Below are 15119 nucleotides of genomic sequence, written 5' to 3'. Positions count from 1 at the left end.
GTATGTTCTGAGATTCCTGGGCTCCAGTCTTGGCCTTGCCCCTTCCAGCTCTTAAATCCCATCTTTAAAGGAGGAAGACAGCTCCTATTCTGTCAGCCCCAGTTGCTTGTCAGGAGAATCAAAAACATTTTGCAGCAGGGTCTGTGGATGGTAAGGCCTCTGTCACTGCACCATCGTGTTTCTGTGTGCATCCTGCCCCAAGAAGCAGCGGTCAGTCTCATCCCTCTCACCATCCGCATTCTGCCTGGGCCTCTGGCGGAAGGAGGGGAAGGGGTGCTGGGGAGGCAGCAGTTGGCATTCTCGTGCCCTATCTTTTAGCACTTTGGAATTGCCTGAGTAGGAGCAGGGCTTCCATCTTTGCCTCTCTTGTTCCCAGGCTCTAGAGGGCTCTGTAAGACACAGGCTGGGTTTTCCCATCTGTATTTTGTCTAGATTGTTAAAAATAAGTGAGCAGCGGGGGCCAGCCCAGCTCGCTCTGGCTGCATCTTTTACATGCAGTCTGGGTGGAAGGTGTCTCAGTCTTCCTCTCAGGCCTATCCATGTCAAAAATCTATTCACTCTGTCTCACTTCTGTAGAAGTCCCCTGCCCCTTCCCACCACCAGAATGCATTAAAAGACTGAAGGGGCCGGGCATGGTGGCTCACGCCTATAATCCCAGCACTTTGGGAGGCTGAGGCAGGTGGAACACCTGAGGTCAGGAGTTTGAGACCAGCCTGGCCAACATAGTGAAATCCCATCTCTGCTAAAAATACAAAAATTAGCCAGATGTGGCAGTGCACACCTGTAGTCCTAGCTACTTGGGAGGCTGAGGCAGGAGAATCACTTGAGCCCAGGAGGCAGAGGTTGTAGTGAGCTGAGATCACACCACTGCACTCTAGCCTGGTGACAGAGCGAGATTCCATCTCAAAAAAAAAAAGACTGAAGGGCTTGTTGGCTGTCAGCTTCCCCCTTGATGTTGGTGAGAAGCTGTTGGTGGTGGGGGTCTTGCGTCCTGAGGTACAGATCTGGTCTTCCAGCCAAGCCCCCAGACTAGAAGTGCAGGGCCTGCCCGCCAGTCTGGCTGAGAGGCAGCCAGCTGCAGGGGAGAGATGGATGAGAGAAAAAAGCATGCACGGAATATTTCATTCCCATCCATGGTTCTTTCCGTCTGACTCTGCCCTTGAGTGGGCTGTGCTGGATGTTAAGAGACGGGAGGTAGAGAAGGCCCCTGCTTGGATCCTACATGGGCTTTAAAAAAAAAGTCCTCAAAGCAAAGCTGTGGGCAGGCTCAGTGCGTCTCCTCCCTCCCACTGTCTCTTCCAGAGGAGAGCGCCATGAGTAGCGACCGCATGGACTGTGGCCGCAAAGTCCGGGTGGAGAGCGGCTACTTCTCTCTGGAGAAGACCAAACAGGACTTGAAGGCCGAGGAACAGCAGCTGCCCCCGCCGCTCTCCCCTCCCAGCCCCAGCACCCCCAACCACAGGTACAGTTGCCCCGAGTCGCCCTCCCGGGAGCTCGGTGGTCCTCTTCCTTCCCCAGGTCCTCGACTCCCCCACCGAATGATCTGCAGCATCTCCCTCGGCTCCCTGGATGTGGCCAGCCAGCCATCTGCCTACGTGGACTCTGGCAGCACTAGGGGGCGGGGAACAGAGAGACTGGGGAGCGCCTTTGCCTTTAAAGCCAGCAGGCAATATGCTACCCTGGCCGACGTCCCTAAGGCCATCAGGATCAGCCACCGAGAAGCCTTCCAGGTGGAGAGAAGGCGGCTGGAGCGTAGAACTCGGGCCCGGAGCCCTGGCAGGGAGGAGGTGGCCCGTCTGTTTGGCAACGAGCGGAGGTAAGGAGCAGGTTAGAGGGCTGAACACCCAGGCCCACACACATGCACTTCCACCCACGCACATACATTCAATACTCTCTGTTTCTCTCACATACAGTCCCCAAGCCTCCCTTGGCGGAGCATGCTTTCTGTTCAGAGCGTAGGGGGATTTTCCCTCTGGGCCCAGAACTCAGCTCTTGTAGCCAGAATGCAGAATTTCTGAACATCAGAGGTCGAGGCCAAGAATAGCAGTTTTCACATCAGTGACTCCTAGGACTGGGACCTTAAGGTTCCCTGATGGGTTCTCAGCTGCCTGGTCCTTGTGGGGCTGGATCTTTTCCTCCTGGGCCGTTTCTATTCTCTGAAGTGGCATGGAGGCCAGGAGACCCTAGAGCTACATGTGGTGATAGAGGCGCTCCTCACCCTGGCAGTCCCAGAGTGGGCAAAGGGCATTGAGAGGTTCAGAGGCAGACAGGCGTGCCCAGGAAGGTGGGGGCAGCACAGGTTCCTCTCTCAAGGATGTGCTCCCTGGGGAGCCACAGCCCCAGGAAACCTGAGGCAACCTGTGAAGCAACCGAGCACCCAATAGCATTGCTTTTGCCCTCCAGGGGAGCATTGCTTTTTGCCCTCTAAGACTTTGACTGGCTGGAGAGAGAGAAAGTTTGGACATCCAGGCCTAGGGCAGGGACCAGAGGCACAGGTGCAGAACTTGACTGCTGCCTAAGAAGACGAGGGCCCATGCCCTGCCCTGCCCATGTTCTCCAGAGTTTCCTGGAGAACTAGAGAAAGAGCTGGATGTCCTCTGAGGCCTCCAAGCCCAAATCCAGACGCAAGTGCCCAAGCACGCCTTCAATCAGGCTTGCATCCGTGCATCTGTATACTGAGGCTTTGCCTTGACAGCAGGGTTCCTCAGCCCAGTTTATGGATAGACTTCTGGAGGTTCATGATGACACCTGCCCCCTCAATAAAACAATTTCATAGTATTCTTCCCAGAAGAGAGTTAGGGTTAGGCACTCTTCTGGGAAGAAGACCCATAGTTTTCATTAGGTTCCCAAGGTTCACTGTCCAGAAAAGAGGTTCAAACCATAGTTCTGGAAGTCTTCTCAGAGTGTCCTCCCTTCCCCAGCCACAACCTGGAGCTCAGAGTTAGAGACACTACTGGGAGGGACAGGTGAAGGCAGCCATGGGCTCCCGTGCCTCGAAAGGCAGGTGGAGGGAAGTGTTTTTACCTCCTGCCCCCTTTTCTTCTGAACACCCACCATTGGCTGACAGCCCACCCACTCTTCCAGACGTCCCAGATGAAAAGGCCTGTGAACCTGCAGGTTAGTCTCCAGGATAAGGAAGCATCTCCCAGAGATACCGCTCTTGAGAGGAAAATGACACGTTGACTTCCTAGGGAAAGGAAGGGCAGCCAAGTGGTTCCCAGCCCCTGCCTAGTGCCCCGGGGTGCTCTGCTAAGCACTTGGCTGCCTTAACGTTTCATAGCAGCCTGATGAGGACCTGTTACTACTGCCCCCAGTTATAGATGTGAAAACTGAGGCTCAGGAGTAGGTGACTTCTCAACAATGGATAGCTGATGCAGATCCCAGTGGGGCCTTAGCCGGGAAGTCCCTGCTCCCATCCTGTGACCCAGGACTGATGCCAAGGGTGCTCTTTTAAGCAATTAAAATATATAAGTATTTTATATTACTTTTGCTAGAGAGAGGAGGAGGGTTTTGCTAGAGAGAGGAGGAGGCCAGTGGGTGGGCAGGGGAGGCTTCATACTGGCTGGCAAGCAGGCTGTGTGTCGTGGTGGCTCCAGAGCAGGATCAGCTATGTCCTGGTTTAGCGCCAGACCACAGAATTAGTATTCAGCACACCTGCTTGGCTTGGCTTGGCTTGGCTTCTCGGAGAGACTCCTTTTGAACTCGTTCTTGTCTCCTGTCGCCTGGGACAGGTGCAATCTCTGGGGCTTTGTACTCTGCATGCACTGCCACACGGGGACGGGTTTTCACGTGGTGCTGGCACCACCCCCCGCCAGTTCTGCATACTAATACTGTAGCATCCCTTTCTCCTGACCCTGGTGACATCTGATTGGCTGCTGTCGCTTTCTGCGGCCTGCTCACTGGATCCCTAGTAGCCCACCCTGTGCTTGGTTGGATTCCTGTCCCCTGGTTGATTAGAGCAGAATCTCCAAATTGGCAAGAGATTGGCCACATCTACCTGGAATGGCAGCCACAATAGGTGTGCCCAGGAGCCAGACTGCTGGGACCACGGAGTTGGTTTTTTGACAAGCCACAGTCATCTAGGCAGGCCTATCTGAACCTGACCGGCTCTGGGCTTCGATGTGTCTGTTCCTCAGACTTCCAGAGTGTTTCTTGGATAGTGAGTCACCTCTGGCTGCTGAGTGGGGGAAGCTGTTTTCCTGGTTGGCCTGCTGGTGACTGGCAGCAAGGCCAGCTCCCCATGTAGCCCTAACCCCCCTGCCCTCAGCACAGTGGTTAGTGCCCTGGGAACCCTGGAGCTGCAGGGTGCAGGCCCCGTTTTCTGTGCTGACCAGTAAGACGCTTGCTGTCCCACCTGCAGCTTCCAGGGCACCAAGTAATAACTTTCCACCTGGCCCAGTAGATCAGGGCAGCCGGTGTGTGAGCCTGTGGTCTTACAGGATCTCCCCAGGCCCCCATGCAGAGCAACTGTAGCAAGTGCCTTTCCTCTTCTCCACCACGACTCCTCTGTCTGGATCCCCACAGTACCACGGCATGCAGTTTGCATGGGGTTAAAGCCCAGCAGCTCCTCACTGCTTTCCTGGGGCTTTCTAGGCCCCAGTGTTGGGCAGAGGAGCCCTCATCCTAGAAGTGGCCTGTTGGTGAGCCTTGAATCTCACCGAGATCCCACCACAATCGCTCAAGTGTGGTGGACGCCTGGCCTGCACTTACGAAGCTTTCCCTGGGTGCCCTGGAACTCCAGCAGCTTCCTTAGCTTCCTGCTCTCACAATGCCGCGGCCTCTCCTGCTCCCCTACCCCAGCGCCTGCCTCCGCTGCCGGTTCTAGCAGGCTGGCCCGGCACAAGCTTCTTTCCTGAGGAACACACTTTGTGTCTAAGTGCAGGGAGGAAGCAGAGCTGAGGAAGACACTTTGTGTCTAAGCGCAGGGAGGAAGCAGAGCCCGGGGCCCTCGCCCTCCTCTCTCGGGGGTGAAGACGCCTTAGGCAGCTGGTTTTCCCTCGCCCTGCCTGAGAAGCAGCTGGCCTCTTGGGGGAGGTGGGTTCTTAGGAATTGATCTTGTTTCCTCTCTTCCTTGTGGAGATAATTAGGCTTCCAGGCTTGGGAGCCCTTCGCCCACTTCCTCTGGGTTCTTATCCTCTTGTCCAGACCAGCAGTGACACCCTCCCCGCCAGGTAACAGGTGTCCCTGGGAGAACAGGCCCGGCCCCGTGAGCTGAGCCTCAGCTGGCGTGTCCCCCGCCTCTGACCCCACCAGAGTGACTTCTTGCAGCTGGAGGACAATCATGGTCTCTTTCCTTCTTCAGTGATTACCTTGGGTTTTTGCTTCTTTAATTCTTTGGATAATTTTGGTTCACCATTTGATTTGAAAAAGCAGTGCTCTTCCGTGTATTCATTTCCCAGCCTTGTTTTCTTTCAGGTCTTGCCTCTGCGCTCTCCTGCTGTGCCGCTGGGTGGCGCTGCGCCTCCTCCACCTGCTTCGCCCCCATCTCAGCTCCGTCTTCGGCCGTAGACAGCCTGAGGAGGCCGCCAGCCCTCTCACATGAAATCAGCCTGCTTTGTTTTTGTTTTAATTTGGTCTTTGATTCCTTTTACTGTTGGCGGAAACAATGTTAATTCCTGGGCCTCTTTCTTGCTAAATTTTGGGGTGGGGGCTGCACTGTGATCCATGAGGGATGCAATGAGCATGGAGGCCGCCCTCCGTGGTGGTGGTTGCCTTTTGATCATGTCTGTGGCTCAGGAGAGGCTGCCAGGTGCCAAGCTGTGTGAATGCCGAGTGGGTCAACACCACAGAGCCTGTGGGGCCTCCAGCGCGGGGGCAGAGGGCAGGGGCAAGCGCAGGCCTGATGGGAGGGTGGGCCATGGAGGGGCGCGGGCAGAGCTCAGGTTGGCTGAGCACGTGTCTAGACAGCCTCGGTGCTGTGCAAGCCTGAGGGGAATCAGGCCCAGGCCAGGCTGGGCATGGGAGGAGTCGGCTCACTGCCACCTCACAGCTCACCTCCCTGCCACCTCAGGGCCTCGTGTCCTCTCTTGCAGGAGGTCCCAGGTGATTGAAAAGTTTGAGGCTTTGGACATTGAGAAGGCAGAGCACATGGAGACCAATGCAGTGGGGCCCTTGCCATCCAGCGACACACGCCAGGGCCGCAGCGAGAAGAGGGCGTTCCCTAGGAAGCGGGTGAGTTCCTGGGGCCAGGCAGCACCTCAGGGGCAGCTCGGGTGGCCCATGCGCCAAGTCCCCTCCACACAGGCCTAGGATGTGCTCCTGCCAGGCTTCTCTCCGACCGCCTCCTCTGCATAGTGACCTTCTCGAGGGCAAGCCTGTCTCCTGCCGCTTCATATCAGAGCCTTCTCCGTCTCTGCTGAAGGATATTCTCACGCATTTTAGATCCCAGATTTAATTAGGATCACTCTTTTCCTCTCTGAGGCAGCCCAGCAACAAGGCTGAATGTCACACTTTCCTCTTTCTTTCAGTACAGCTACACCCCTCGTTTCTCCACTCAGCCCAAGGTAGCCTCGGCTTCTGAAATCCTCCCAGGCACCCGCCTGCTGCTTTTGTAGCCGGCCAAGTGTAAGCTCATCTTCTCCTGGCTTCTCTCTTGTTCACAAGGTGCCTAGTGCCCACTGCCTGGCCCACGGCTTGCCACCTGCTGCCACAGAACCCAGGGCTTTTCCTTCTGTGACCCAGAGAAGCTGGAGGATGGGGTGGGGCCAGGAAAGTGACAGTGACTGGGAATCCAAAAGAAAAGGCTGCTCTATCAACCAGGGCATCTCAGGACCCGAGTCCTGTCCTGGCCCTGCTGCAGACTTGCCATGGGGGCTAGGCAGATCACTGCCCCTCGCCAGGAGCAAGGCCCTGGCGGCTCTTGAAGGGGTGGACAGCACCAGCTTCTCCCTCACATGCCCACGTTGCCCTGGGCTGCACTGACCGGCGGCTGCTCTCTGCCACAGGACTTCACCAATGAAGCCCCCCCAGCTCCTCTCCCAGACGCCTCGGCTTCCCCCCTGTCTCCACACCGAAGAGCCAAGTCACTGGACAGGAGGTCCACGGAGCCCTCCGTGACGGTGAGCCCAGGCGCTGCGTCCTCCGGAGGCTGTGCTCCGCTGCTTCTGGTCACTCTGAGGCGCTGTCTGTTTCTGTCTATGCGTCCACGCCAGCTGTCCCTCTGTGCACAGGCCCTCGTGTCCGTGAGCACCCCCACCCACCGACCCACAGGCCGTCGAACGCAGATTCTGTGTTTCTTCCCTTTTCTGGTCCCAGCAGAACCAAGGGCTTCATGGCATCCTGAGCTCTGGGAGGAGGCCCTGTGGAAGAGGCCACCTCGGCCAGGCAGACTCCCCACTCTAGGCGGCAGGGCTGCAGCAGGGACCCTCTGCTCCTCTGGCTTTGGGCATTGCTTTTTGTGGCACTTCGGAGGCAGAGGCCACGTCTTGCTGGAGTTTGTCTCGTTCTCCATGTCATGCCTCAAGTGGAAGAGCAGGCCTTGCACCAGGTTCTCCATGGGCCTCAGAGCTATGACAGCAGAGGTGTGGAAGGAGTGGTCAGGGTACAGGAGCAAGGCCAACTCAGCATGCTGACCCAGCTCCTCCCCGCTCTATCTTCAGCCTCCAGGGGAGCCTGGGGCCTGCTCACTGCCTCTTGTCTCCTCCTTGCTGCCTGCACAGCAGCTCACCATGGGCCGCCGGCCTGCCCCAGGGCTTGGGAGCTGCCAACCACAGATTGATGTGTAACATGGAGTGTGAGGAGGAGTAAGGTTTGGGTTTTTCCTTCAGTCTGGGTTTTGCTTCAGGTGTCTTGAACAAAACTCTTTGTTTCTCTGTTAACTTAGCTGGGAGCTCCTGTCCCCAGCAGAGAGCACCAGCAGGGAACCCACCTGCATAGGCCTTGCCATTGGGGTCAGATTGCAGGCTTGGCTTCAATGGCACAACCATGATAAGGAAGTTACGAGTTTTTGTTAAAGAACCGCAAGCTAGGCCGGGCACGGTGGCTCACGTCTGTAATCCCAGCACTTTGGGAGGCCGAGGCAGGCAGATCACGAGGTCAAGAGATCGAGACCATCCTGACCAACATGGTGAAACACCATCTCTACTAAAAATACAAACATTAGCTGGGTGTGGTGTTGCGCTCCTGTAGTCCCAGCTACTCGAGAGGCTGAGGCAGGAGAATCGCTTGGACCTGGGAGGCAGAGGTTGCAGTGAGCCGAGATTGCGCCACTGTACTCCAGCCTGGCGACAGAGCGAGACTCTGTCTCAAAAAAAAGAAAGATCTGCAAGCTAAGCAAGCTATCAGAGAGGGGGCAGGTGGCAGTCCCACGTCTCAGGTCCTGTGCCACAATGGCAACTACAAGCTTGCAGGAGAGAACCTCCCTATTTAAGGGTCAGTTGGGGTAGGGTGTCCTAATTTCACAGTGTTGCTTTTGATTGGGTGCCTCAAATAACCCTGGCGGCAAGGACAGTTGCACAGCTTGGCAGGACGCTGGGGTTGAAACAGGGCTCTGTAGAGGGACTTCTTATCTATCTGGGTCAGTCTTGGCCAGACCTAGGCAGCAGCCGACTGTGGTTCCTCCCTCACGCCTCAGAGACAGGGTTCTGAGCAGAGGCTCCCAGAGCACTTTGTCCTGGTAGTTTTCCTGACAATCTTGCCTATTCTCACTCTCACTCCTTGGAATAATACAAAAAGACAACAAAGCTGGTTTCTGCTCAGATGGCTGTAGAAAAGAGAGCACCTGGGACCAGAGGTAGGGTGACCCATGTCTCTGTGGGGCCAGCCAGGTGGGCTGTAGGTGGCAGTGCTGTCTCAGGCTGTTTCTCAGGGCCCAGGTGTGTCTGGGCAGCACAGGTGGAGGAAGGACAGAGCCCTGTGCCTGGGCGCTGCCCCCCTGTCTGACATCCTGCTTATTGTGGGGAATACAGGTCAAGCCTATTCCTGGTGGAGAAATGGCCTGAGGGTCTCAGTGGGGCTGCAGCTGCTGCTTCCTCAACACCGCACATCTCTGTTTCCCAGGCTTCCTGTGGCTTCTGCAAGAACTTTTCAATCAATTCTCCTTTCAGCCTTCCCTGCAGATGTTCCCTTCAAATAAAATGTTCTGTGACTCTTCATCTGGGCTTGTTTTCTGCCCCCCAGATAGGCCCTGTGCAGTGGGCCCTGTACAGGCCGGAGCCCACACTGCTCACAGGGCAATGAGACCATACCTTCTCTCCTGCCAGCCTGCCAAGCCCAGCATCTCCTTCCTCAAGGTTGCGCGTGCCTACAGAAGGCGGGTTGCGGGCAGCACCCACCAGGATGAGGGGGCTGAACAGGCTTGTCTGGCAGGTGGAGAAACCCCTTTCCTGGTACCCGCCTCATCTGGACAGAAATACTGGCCCCATCAGACACTCATGACACTAGAGGAGTTTCCTCTGAGCTGTTCTTTTTTCTCCCTTTCTCAGCCCGACCTGCTGAATTTCAAGAAAGGCTGGCTGACTAAGCAGTATGAGGACGGCCAGGTGAGTGTGCAGCGTTGCTGTGGCCCCTGAGGGGTCTGGGAACAGAGTGAGGGTGAGCTGTCTTTGGCCCCAGCCAGTCTGCAAGTGCTGGCTCCATGCCTTCCTCCTCCATGCCTCTTGTCTTCGTGACCAGGGCTGCGGCTGAGACTCCCATCTGCTCCTAGAAGTGCAGGCACACAGCCTTCATTTCTGCAGTGGGGGGGTGCTCTGGAGGGGCACTCGGTAGGCCTGTCTGCTGATGGCAAGGGGGTCTTGGCCTCAGGCCTTAGGGATCCTTGTAACACTAGCCCCCACCTGGTGATCTTTCCTAAAAGTTGTTTAGGGGCCTGGCTTCCCCAGGGACAAAGAAACTCTTCTGGCTGTGGGATTGGCTTGTGTTTCCATGCAAGCCAGCCAAGTAGACAGTAGCCTAGCACTGCAAGACTCTCATGCCAGAGACCCCTCAGCTGCAGTGGCAGTGTTAGCCCTGGAAGGAGCAAACATGGTACATTCTTGCCATTAGACTCAAGCAGGAAGAGCCATCTGAGGCTGGACCTGCCAGCCCACCTTGACCCTGTGCCATGGGCTGGAAGGCCAGGCCTCCCAAGGAGGCATGAAGAGAAGCCTGCTGGGTCCTTAACCTAAGAGGCCCTGATGCCCAGCCCATCTGCACTCCCTTCCTGCTTCCTGAGCTGCTATCCCAAGACATCCTCTTTCTTCCTCCTCCATATCAAATGCCCTTGGCCTGGCATGAAGACTCAAGTTCCCTTCCTTACTGCTCACAGTGAAGACTTGGTCTCTAGCTGGTTAGTTACCCCTGCTGGTTAGGAGGCCACATGGCCATGGCTTGCGGGCTGCCACCTGCAGGTGGAGATGCCATTTCACAGCCACCTTTCCATTCTGATGGGCCCAGCCTGTTGTCTGCAGCCTCTGTAGTTACTGAGGACCGCACGGCCTGGCCACCAGCCACACCACTGATCATAGAGCCCACAGCCAAGGCCTGCTCAGCTGTCTGTGCTGCCTCTTCACTGGAGGGTCACAGCTTAATGAGCGTCCTGAGGGCGTGAGCGCATGGCTGCCTGCAATCCAAGCAGAGTCCTCTGTGTGCTGTCAAGGGAGGGGCCAGCCTGTCCCCTGCTTTCCCTGTGCTCTGGGAGGGCCCCATAGGCTCTGGCTGCGCATCGCCATGGAATGGCAGGCTTGCTGTATGGGAGTTGGTAGTCAAGTCATTTTTCTTTTCTTCCCCTTTAGTGGAAGAAACACTGGTTTGTCCTCGCCGATCAAAGCCTGAGATACTACAGGGATTCAGTGGCTGAGGAGGTGAGTGTCTGGGCTTTGCCTCTGCTGTGGAGACAGCTGGAGGGGTCCAGGCGGCATCTGGGGCTAGTAGATCTGCTTCCCCCGGGCTAATGTCCCCACTTCTGAGGACAACGGCCTTCGGTGGTGTTACCTTGCTGAAGGTATTTCCATGTTGCCCTCTTGGGTTTCCCAGTCCTGACCTGGTGGGAAGGTGAGCACAAGACCAGCCTTTGTCCTTGTGATCATTTTCCTGGCTGTGATGCCTGGTTTCGTCAAGGCCTTGAATTAAGTGCCCAGTGCAGTGGGTTTGGGCAGCTTTTCTTTTCTCTGTTCTTTGAAAAACACTGAAATTTGAAAACTCAGGATGAACAATTTTGTTTTTTCCACAAAGAGATTTCATGGTAAATGGAGTTGGAAGAATTGAACTACGTCTTGTGCCCTGCCTTCTGGACAAGGACAGGATATGATAGATGAGCTTTGTTAGGCCCCTGGACAGTCCTGATTCTGTGGTCAAATACCAACTAGAAGGGGTTCTTTTTTTCTTCACCTACAAATAAAATAACTTCTTCTAAACAATTTGGCAAGTCTCTTTTGCCTTTTCCCTAGTAGTTCCACTCCAGGAATCCCTCAGATAACTCCCACATATTGAAAAACATCTGTGTTTCAGGTTAGTCATTCCCACACATTTGTAACAGCCAGATGATTAGAAAGAGCCTAAATACCCATCATTAAGGGCCGGGGTATGTATTAAATACTCTGAGCCAGTCTTTACAGACTGAAGGGGAAAAGGCGGTAGTGATAAGAAGTAGGGGTAGGAGAGTATGGGCGGTGGGCCTCTGGTGGTGTTCAACGTTGGGGAAGTAAGGAGCCTGTACAAGTGTTTGGTTGCGTGTGCATAGAAGAGCACTTCCGAGTGTGGTCTGTAGACCCCTGGGGGTCCCTGAGGCCCTTTCAGGGGAGCTGCGATGGTTAAAATAATTTGTAATATTAAGATGTCATTGACTTTTTTTTTGCGTGTGACCATCTGCACTGATGGTGCAAAAGCAATGGGAGGTAAAGCCACTAGCACTTGGCACAGCCCCATCTGTAGCAGCAGGCTGGATCATTGATCACTGGATTCTTCACTGCCATACATTTTAAATAAATAATTGTTTTAAAATAAATAAAGGTCCTTGAAGAAGCAGCAGAAGTTACTAATTTTATGAAGCCTCAATCTTTAAATGCCCATCTTTTTAATATTCTGTGATTTGAAATGGAAAGTAAGCATCACCTGGCTGCATACTGGAGTATGCAGGCTTTCTCATGGAAAGGACTTGTGTTATTGTTTGAGTTGCCAGCTGAACTAGCAGCTTCTTTTGGAGCACCACGTTTACTTGAAAAACAACTGATAGGCAAAACCGTGGTCATTAATTTTGGGTGTTTGGCATATATTTTCATGAAAATGAACCAAGTTAGCTCATTCCTCTAAGGAAAACAACTGACAGAGTTTGTTGCCAGTGATAAAATTTGAGCTTCCAAGCAAAAATTAGAACTTGGGAAAATTTGTATTCACCATCATGAACTTCCCTTTACTTACACTCTCTTGATGAAATAGGTGGTGGTATTAGCAAAGGCGATTATTTTAATATTGCATAATGAAATGTGTAGACAATTGGAAGCTGTGCATAACTTAATATTTTCCATGTGACCAATACCTAATGTTACAAAAGCATGCCTGGGTTTTAATGTAACACAGTAGAGAGAGTTCATGGGCGTGATTTCAGATACCACATTGCAGTTAACCTTTAAGAGCCTACTACTTGTCAAAGAACAGCCACAACTACCTGAAAAAGCTATTAAAAATACTTCCTTTGTTGTCCGGGGGCGGTGGCTCACGCCTGTAATCCCAGCACTTTGGAGGCCAAGGCAGGCGGATCACCTGAGGTCAGGAGATTGAGACCAGCCTAGCCAACATGGTGAAACCCTGTCTCTACTAAAAATGCAAAAATTAGCCGGCCGTGGTGGTGGTCCTCTGTAGTCCCAGCTACTCGGGAGACTGAGGCAAGAGAATCACTTGAACCTGGGAGGCAGAGGTTGCAGTGAGCTGAAATCGTGTCACTGCACTTCAGCCTGAGTGACAGAGCAAGACCCCATCTCAAAAAAAAAAAAAAAAAAAAACTTCCTATATTGAACAGATGGAATGCAGAAACAAGAATCCAGCTGTCCTTTCTGAAGACAGATATTAGATTTGCAAAAATTCAAAGCAATGTGACTCTTATCACTGATTGTTAAATCAAATTGTTATTTTAAAATGTTATTTTATTCTCAAATGAACAAATATATTTAAATTTTGCATTTGTATTATATATTTTCATATATATTTAAATATATAAAATATATTTTATAATATATTTAAAATTAAAAATATGTTTAAATAGTTTTAAATTAAAATTTTTTAAATATTTACATTTTAATTTCTAACATGGTAAATACCATCAATAGACGAAATCCACCTAACAGAAGCTCTTCTAGGGTCCCCAGTTTTTAAGAGTGTGAAGGGATTTCAACAGCAGCATGTTTGGGGACCACTGGCGTGGACTGTCTTTGGCTGGATACAGGGACAAATGGTGGTGTGGTTGCACCTAGGGAGGGGCCTGGGTCATGCAGTAGTAGGATAGACGGTATCCTCACTTGTCAGTGTGTATACTATTAAAAATAAAGTCAGTGCAGGAAATCACTTATGGGAATTTGCTCATCTAGGCATTGGTTCTACTTCCTAAAAATCTCAAGACATTCTCACTTCTCTCTGCAGGCAGCCGACTTGGATGGGGAAATTGACTTGTCTACATGTTACGATGTCACAGAGTATCCAGTTCAGAGAAACTATGGCTTCCAGATACATGTGAGTCCAGGGATGGAAGTGGGGCCACAGGCTTGACAGGCAGGGACACATGTCAGAGTGCCTAATGTCTGGGCTGGGAGCACTTCTGGACAGGCCTGATGCAGCATGTGTGGTCAGCACTTAGTCTTTCCCACTACCCTTGACACCTCTGTCCTGTGGCACCTGACCCTATTCCCCAATTCGTGATGTGAACAGTACATTAGACGTTAGTATCTTTTTTCTGAAGACTGCTTAAAGCCTTTTTGTTTCTGAAGCTTCTTTTTTTCTTTTGTTTTTTGTAATGCTGGAGTTGGGGCAATTGGAAGGATGTGGGGTATGGGGAATAAGAATGAAAGTGTTAGTCAATTATTTACATCCGTTTTTTACTCACTTATTCATGTGTTTGTTTGTTCATTCATTTACTTACAAGGCTATTTTTTCCCAAAATCTTGTGAGGTACTCAGATGAACAAGGCATTGCACTGTTCTCAAAAAAAAAAAAAAAACTTATTGGTAGGACAAAATGGTTCTCATTGGCTGTTTCTTCAAAACTATGTGGATCAAGGGCTGCCTGCAGTCAGCCAGACTCCAGGTTAAGAGCACAATCCTCCCAACTGCCACATCTGCCTCCGTTTCTTTTTTTTTCCCCCAAGACAGGGTCTCACTCTCTGTCCAGGCTGGAGTGTAGTGGCACAATCATGGCTCACTGCAGGCTCGAAATCCTAGACTCAAACGATCCTCCTATCTCAGCCTCCAGAGTAACTAGGACTACAGGTGTATGCCACCATGCCCAGCTAATTTATTTGTATTATTATTATTATTATTATTATTATTATTTAGGGAGACAGGGTTTCACCATGTTGCCCTGGCTGGTTTTGAACCCCTGGGCTCCAGCGATCCACTTGCCTTGGCTTCCCAAAGTGCTGGGATTATAGGCATGAATCACTGTGCCCTGTCGTGCCCCCACTTCTGACACCAGTTGTGAGTCCGGAGGTTTCCAAATACCTTCAGTTTCGAAAATTCATTAGAATGACTCACAGAATTCAGGAAAGTACTGTCTTTACAATGAGTTTTATTATAGAGAAAGTATGTAAGTCAGAACCAGCCAAAGGAGAGCCATGTGGAGTAGAATCTGGGACTGGGAGAGTCACAGATGCCAAAAGTTTCTGCATCCTTGGGGACACAGTGTCCTCTTAGCCCTGATGTGGGGCAGTGCCCAGAACATTGCCAGGAAGCCCACCTGAGCTCCGGTGTTGAGTTTTAGGAGGCTCTATAGCTGCTGTGGTTGATGGAGTTGTTGTCCTCATAGTTGAACTCCACCTAATGCCCTTCCTGCCATGGTTGGCTACTTTCACGTGGCCCAAACCCCAACCCTCTGATTTAATGGGTTTCCTCTAATTTCCTGCTTCTGGCCAGGCCAGCCTCCACCCTGAGTTGTCTTGTCAGCATAAAGTGTTAGGTGGGGTCCCAGGGTACCACCATGAGTAACAAAGACTCTAGTCA

General features: G+C 52.5%; 1 protein-coding gene across 6 annotated transcripts in view; it reads left to right on the top strand.

Moving 5' to 3' along the window:
* The window catches only part of MPRIP (myosin phosphatase Rho interacting protein), a 146069-nt gene that overhangs the window by 96892 nt on the left and 34058 nt on the right, over positions 1-15119 (top strand). For 3 of the 6 annotated variants that reach the window (XM_030827816.1, XM_030827817.1, XM_030827815.1), the window contains exons 7-12: positions 1303-1462; positions 6033-6171; positions 6945-7058; positions 9423-9479; positions 10710-10778; positions 13549-13638. In XM_030827816.1, the coding sequence (XP_030683676.1) occupies positions 1303-1462; positions 6033-6171; positions 6945-7058; positions 9423-9479; positions 10710-10778; positions 13549-13638 (629 nt within the window). Of the gene's footprint in view, positions 1-1302; positions 1817-6032; positions 6172-6944; positions 7059-9422; positions 9480-10709; positions 10779-13548; positions 13639-15119 lie in introns of all 6 variants that reach the window. The other 3 variants (XM_030827812.1, XM_030827813.1, XM_030827814.1) reach the window with 2 other exon arrangements.

The sequence above is a fragment of the Nomascus leucogenys genome, chromosome 14 (assembly GCF_006542625.1).
Source record: "Nomascus leucogenys isolate Asia chromosome 14, Asia_NLE_v1, whole genome shotgun sequence".
NCBI classification, from domain to species: Eukaryota; Metazoa; Chordata; class Mammalia; order Primates; family Hylobatidae; genus Nomascus; species Nomascus leucogenys.
Note: the sequence above shows the minus strand (reverse complement) of the source record. Positions and strands in the feature narration are given on the sequence as shown.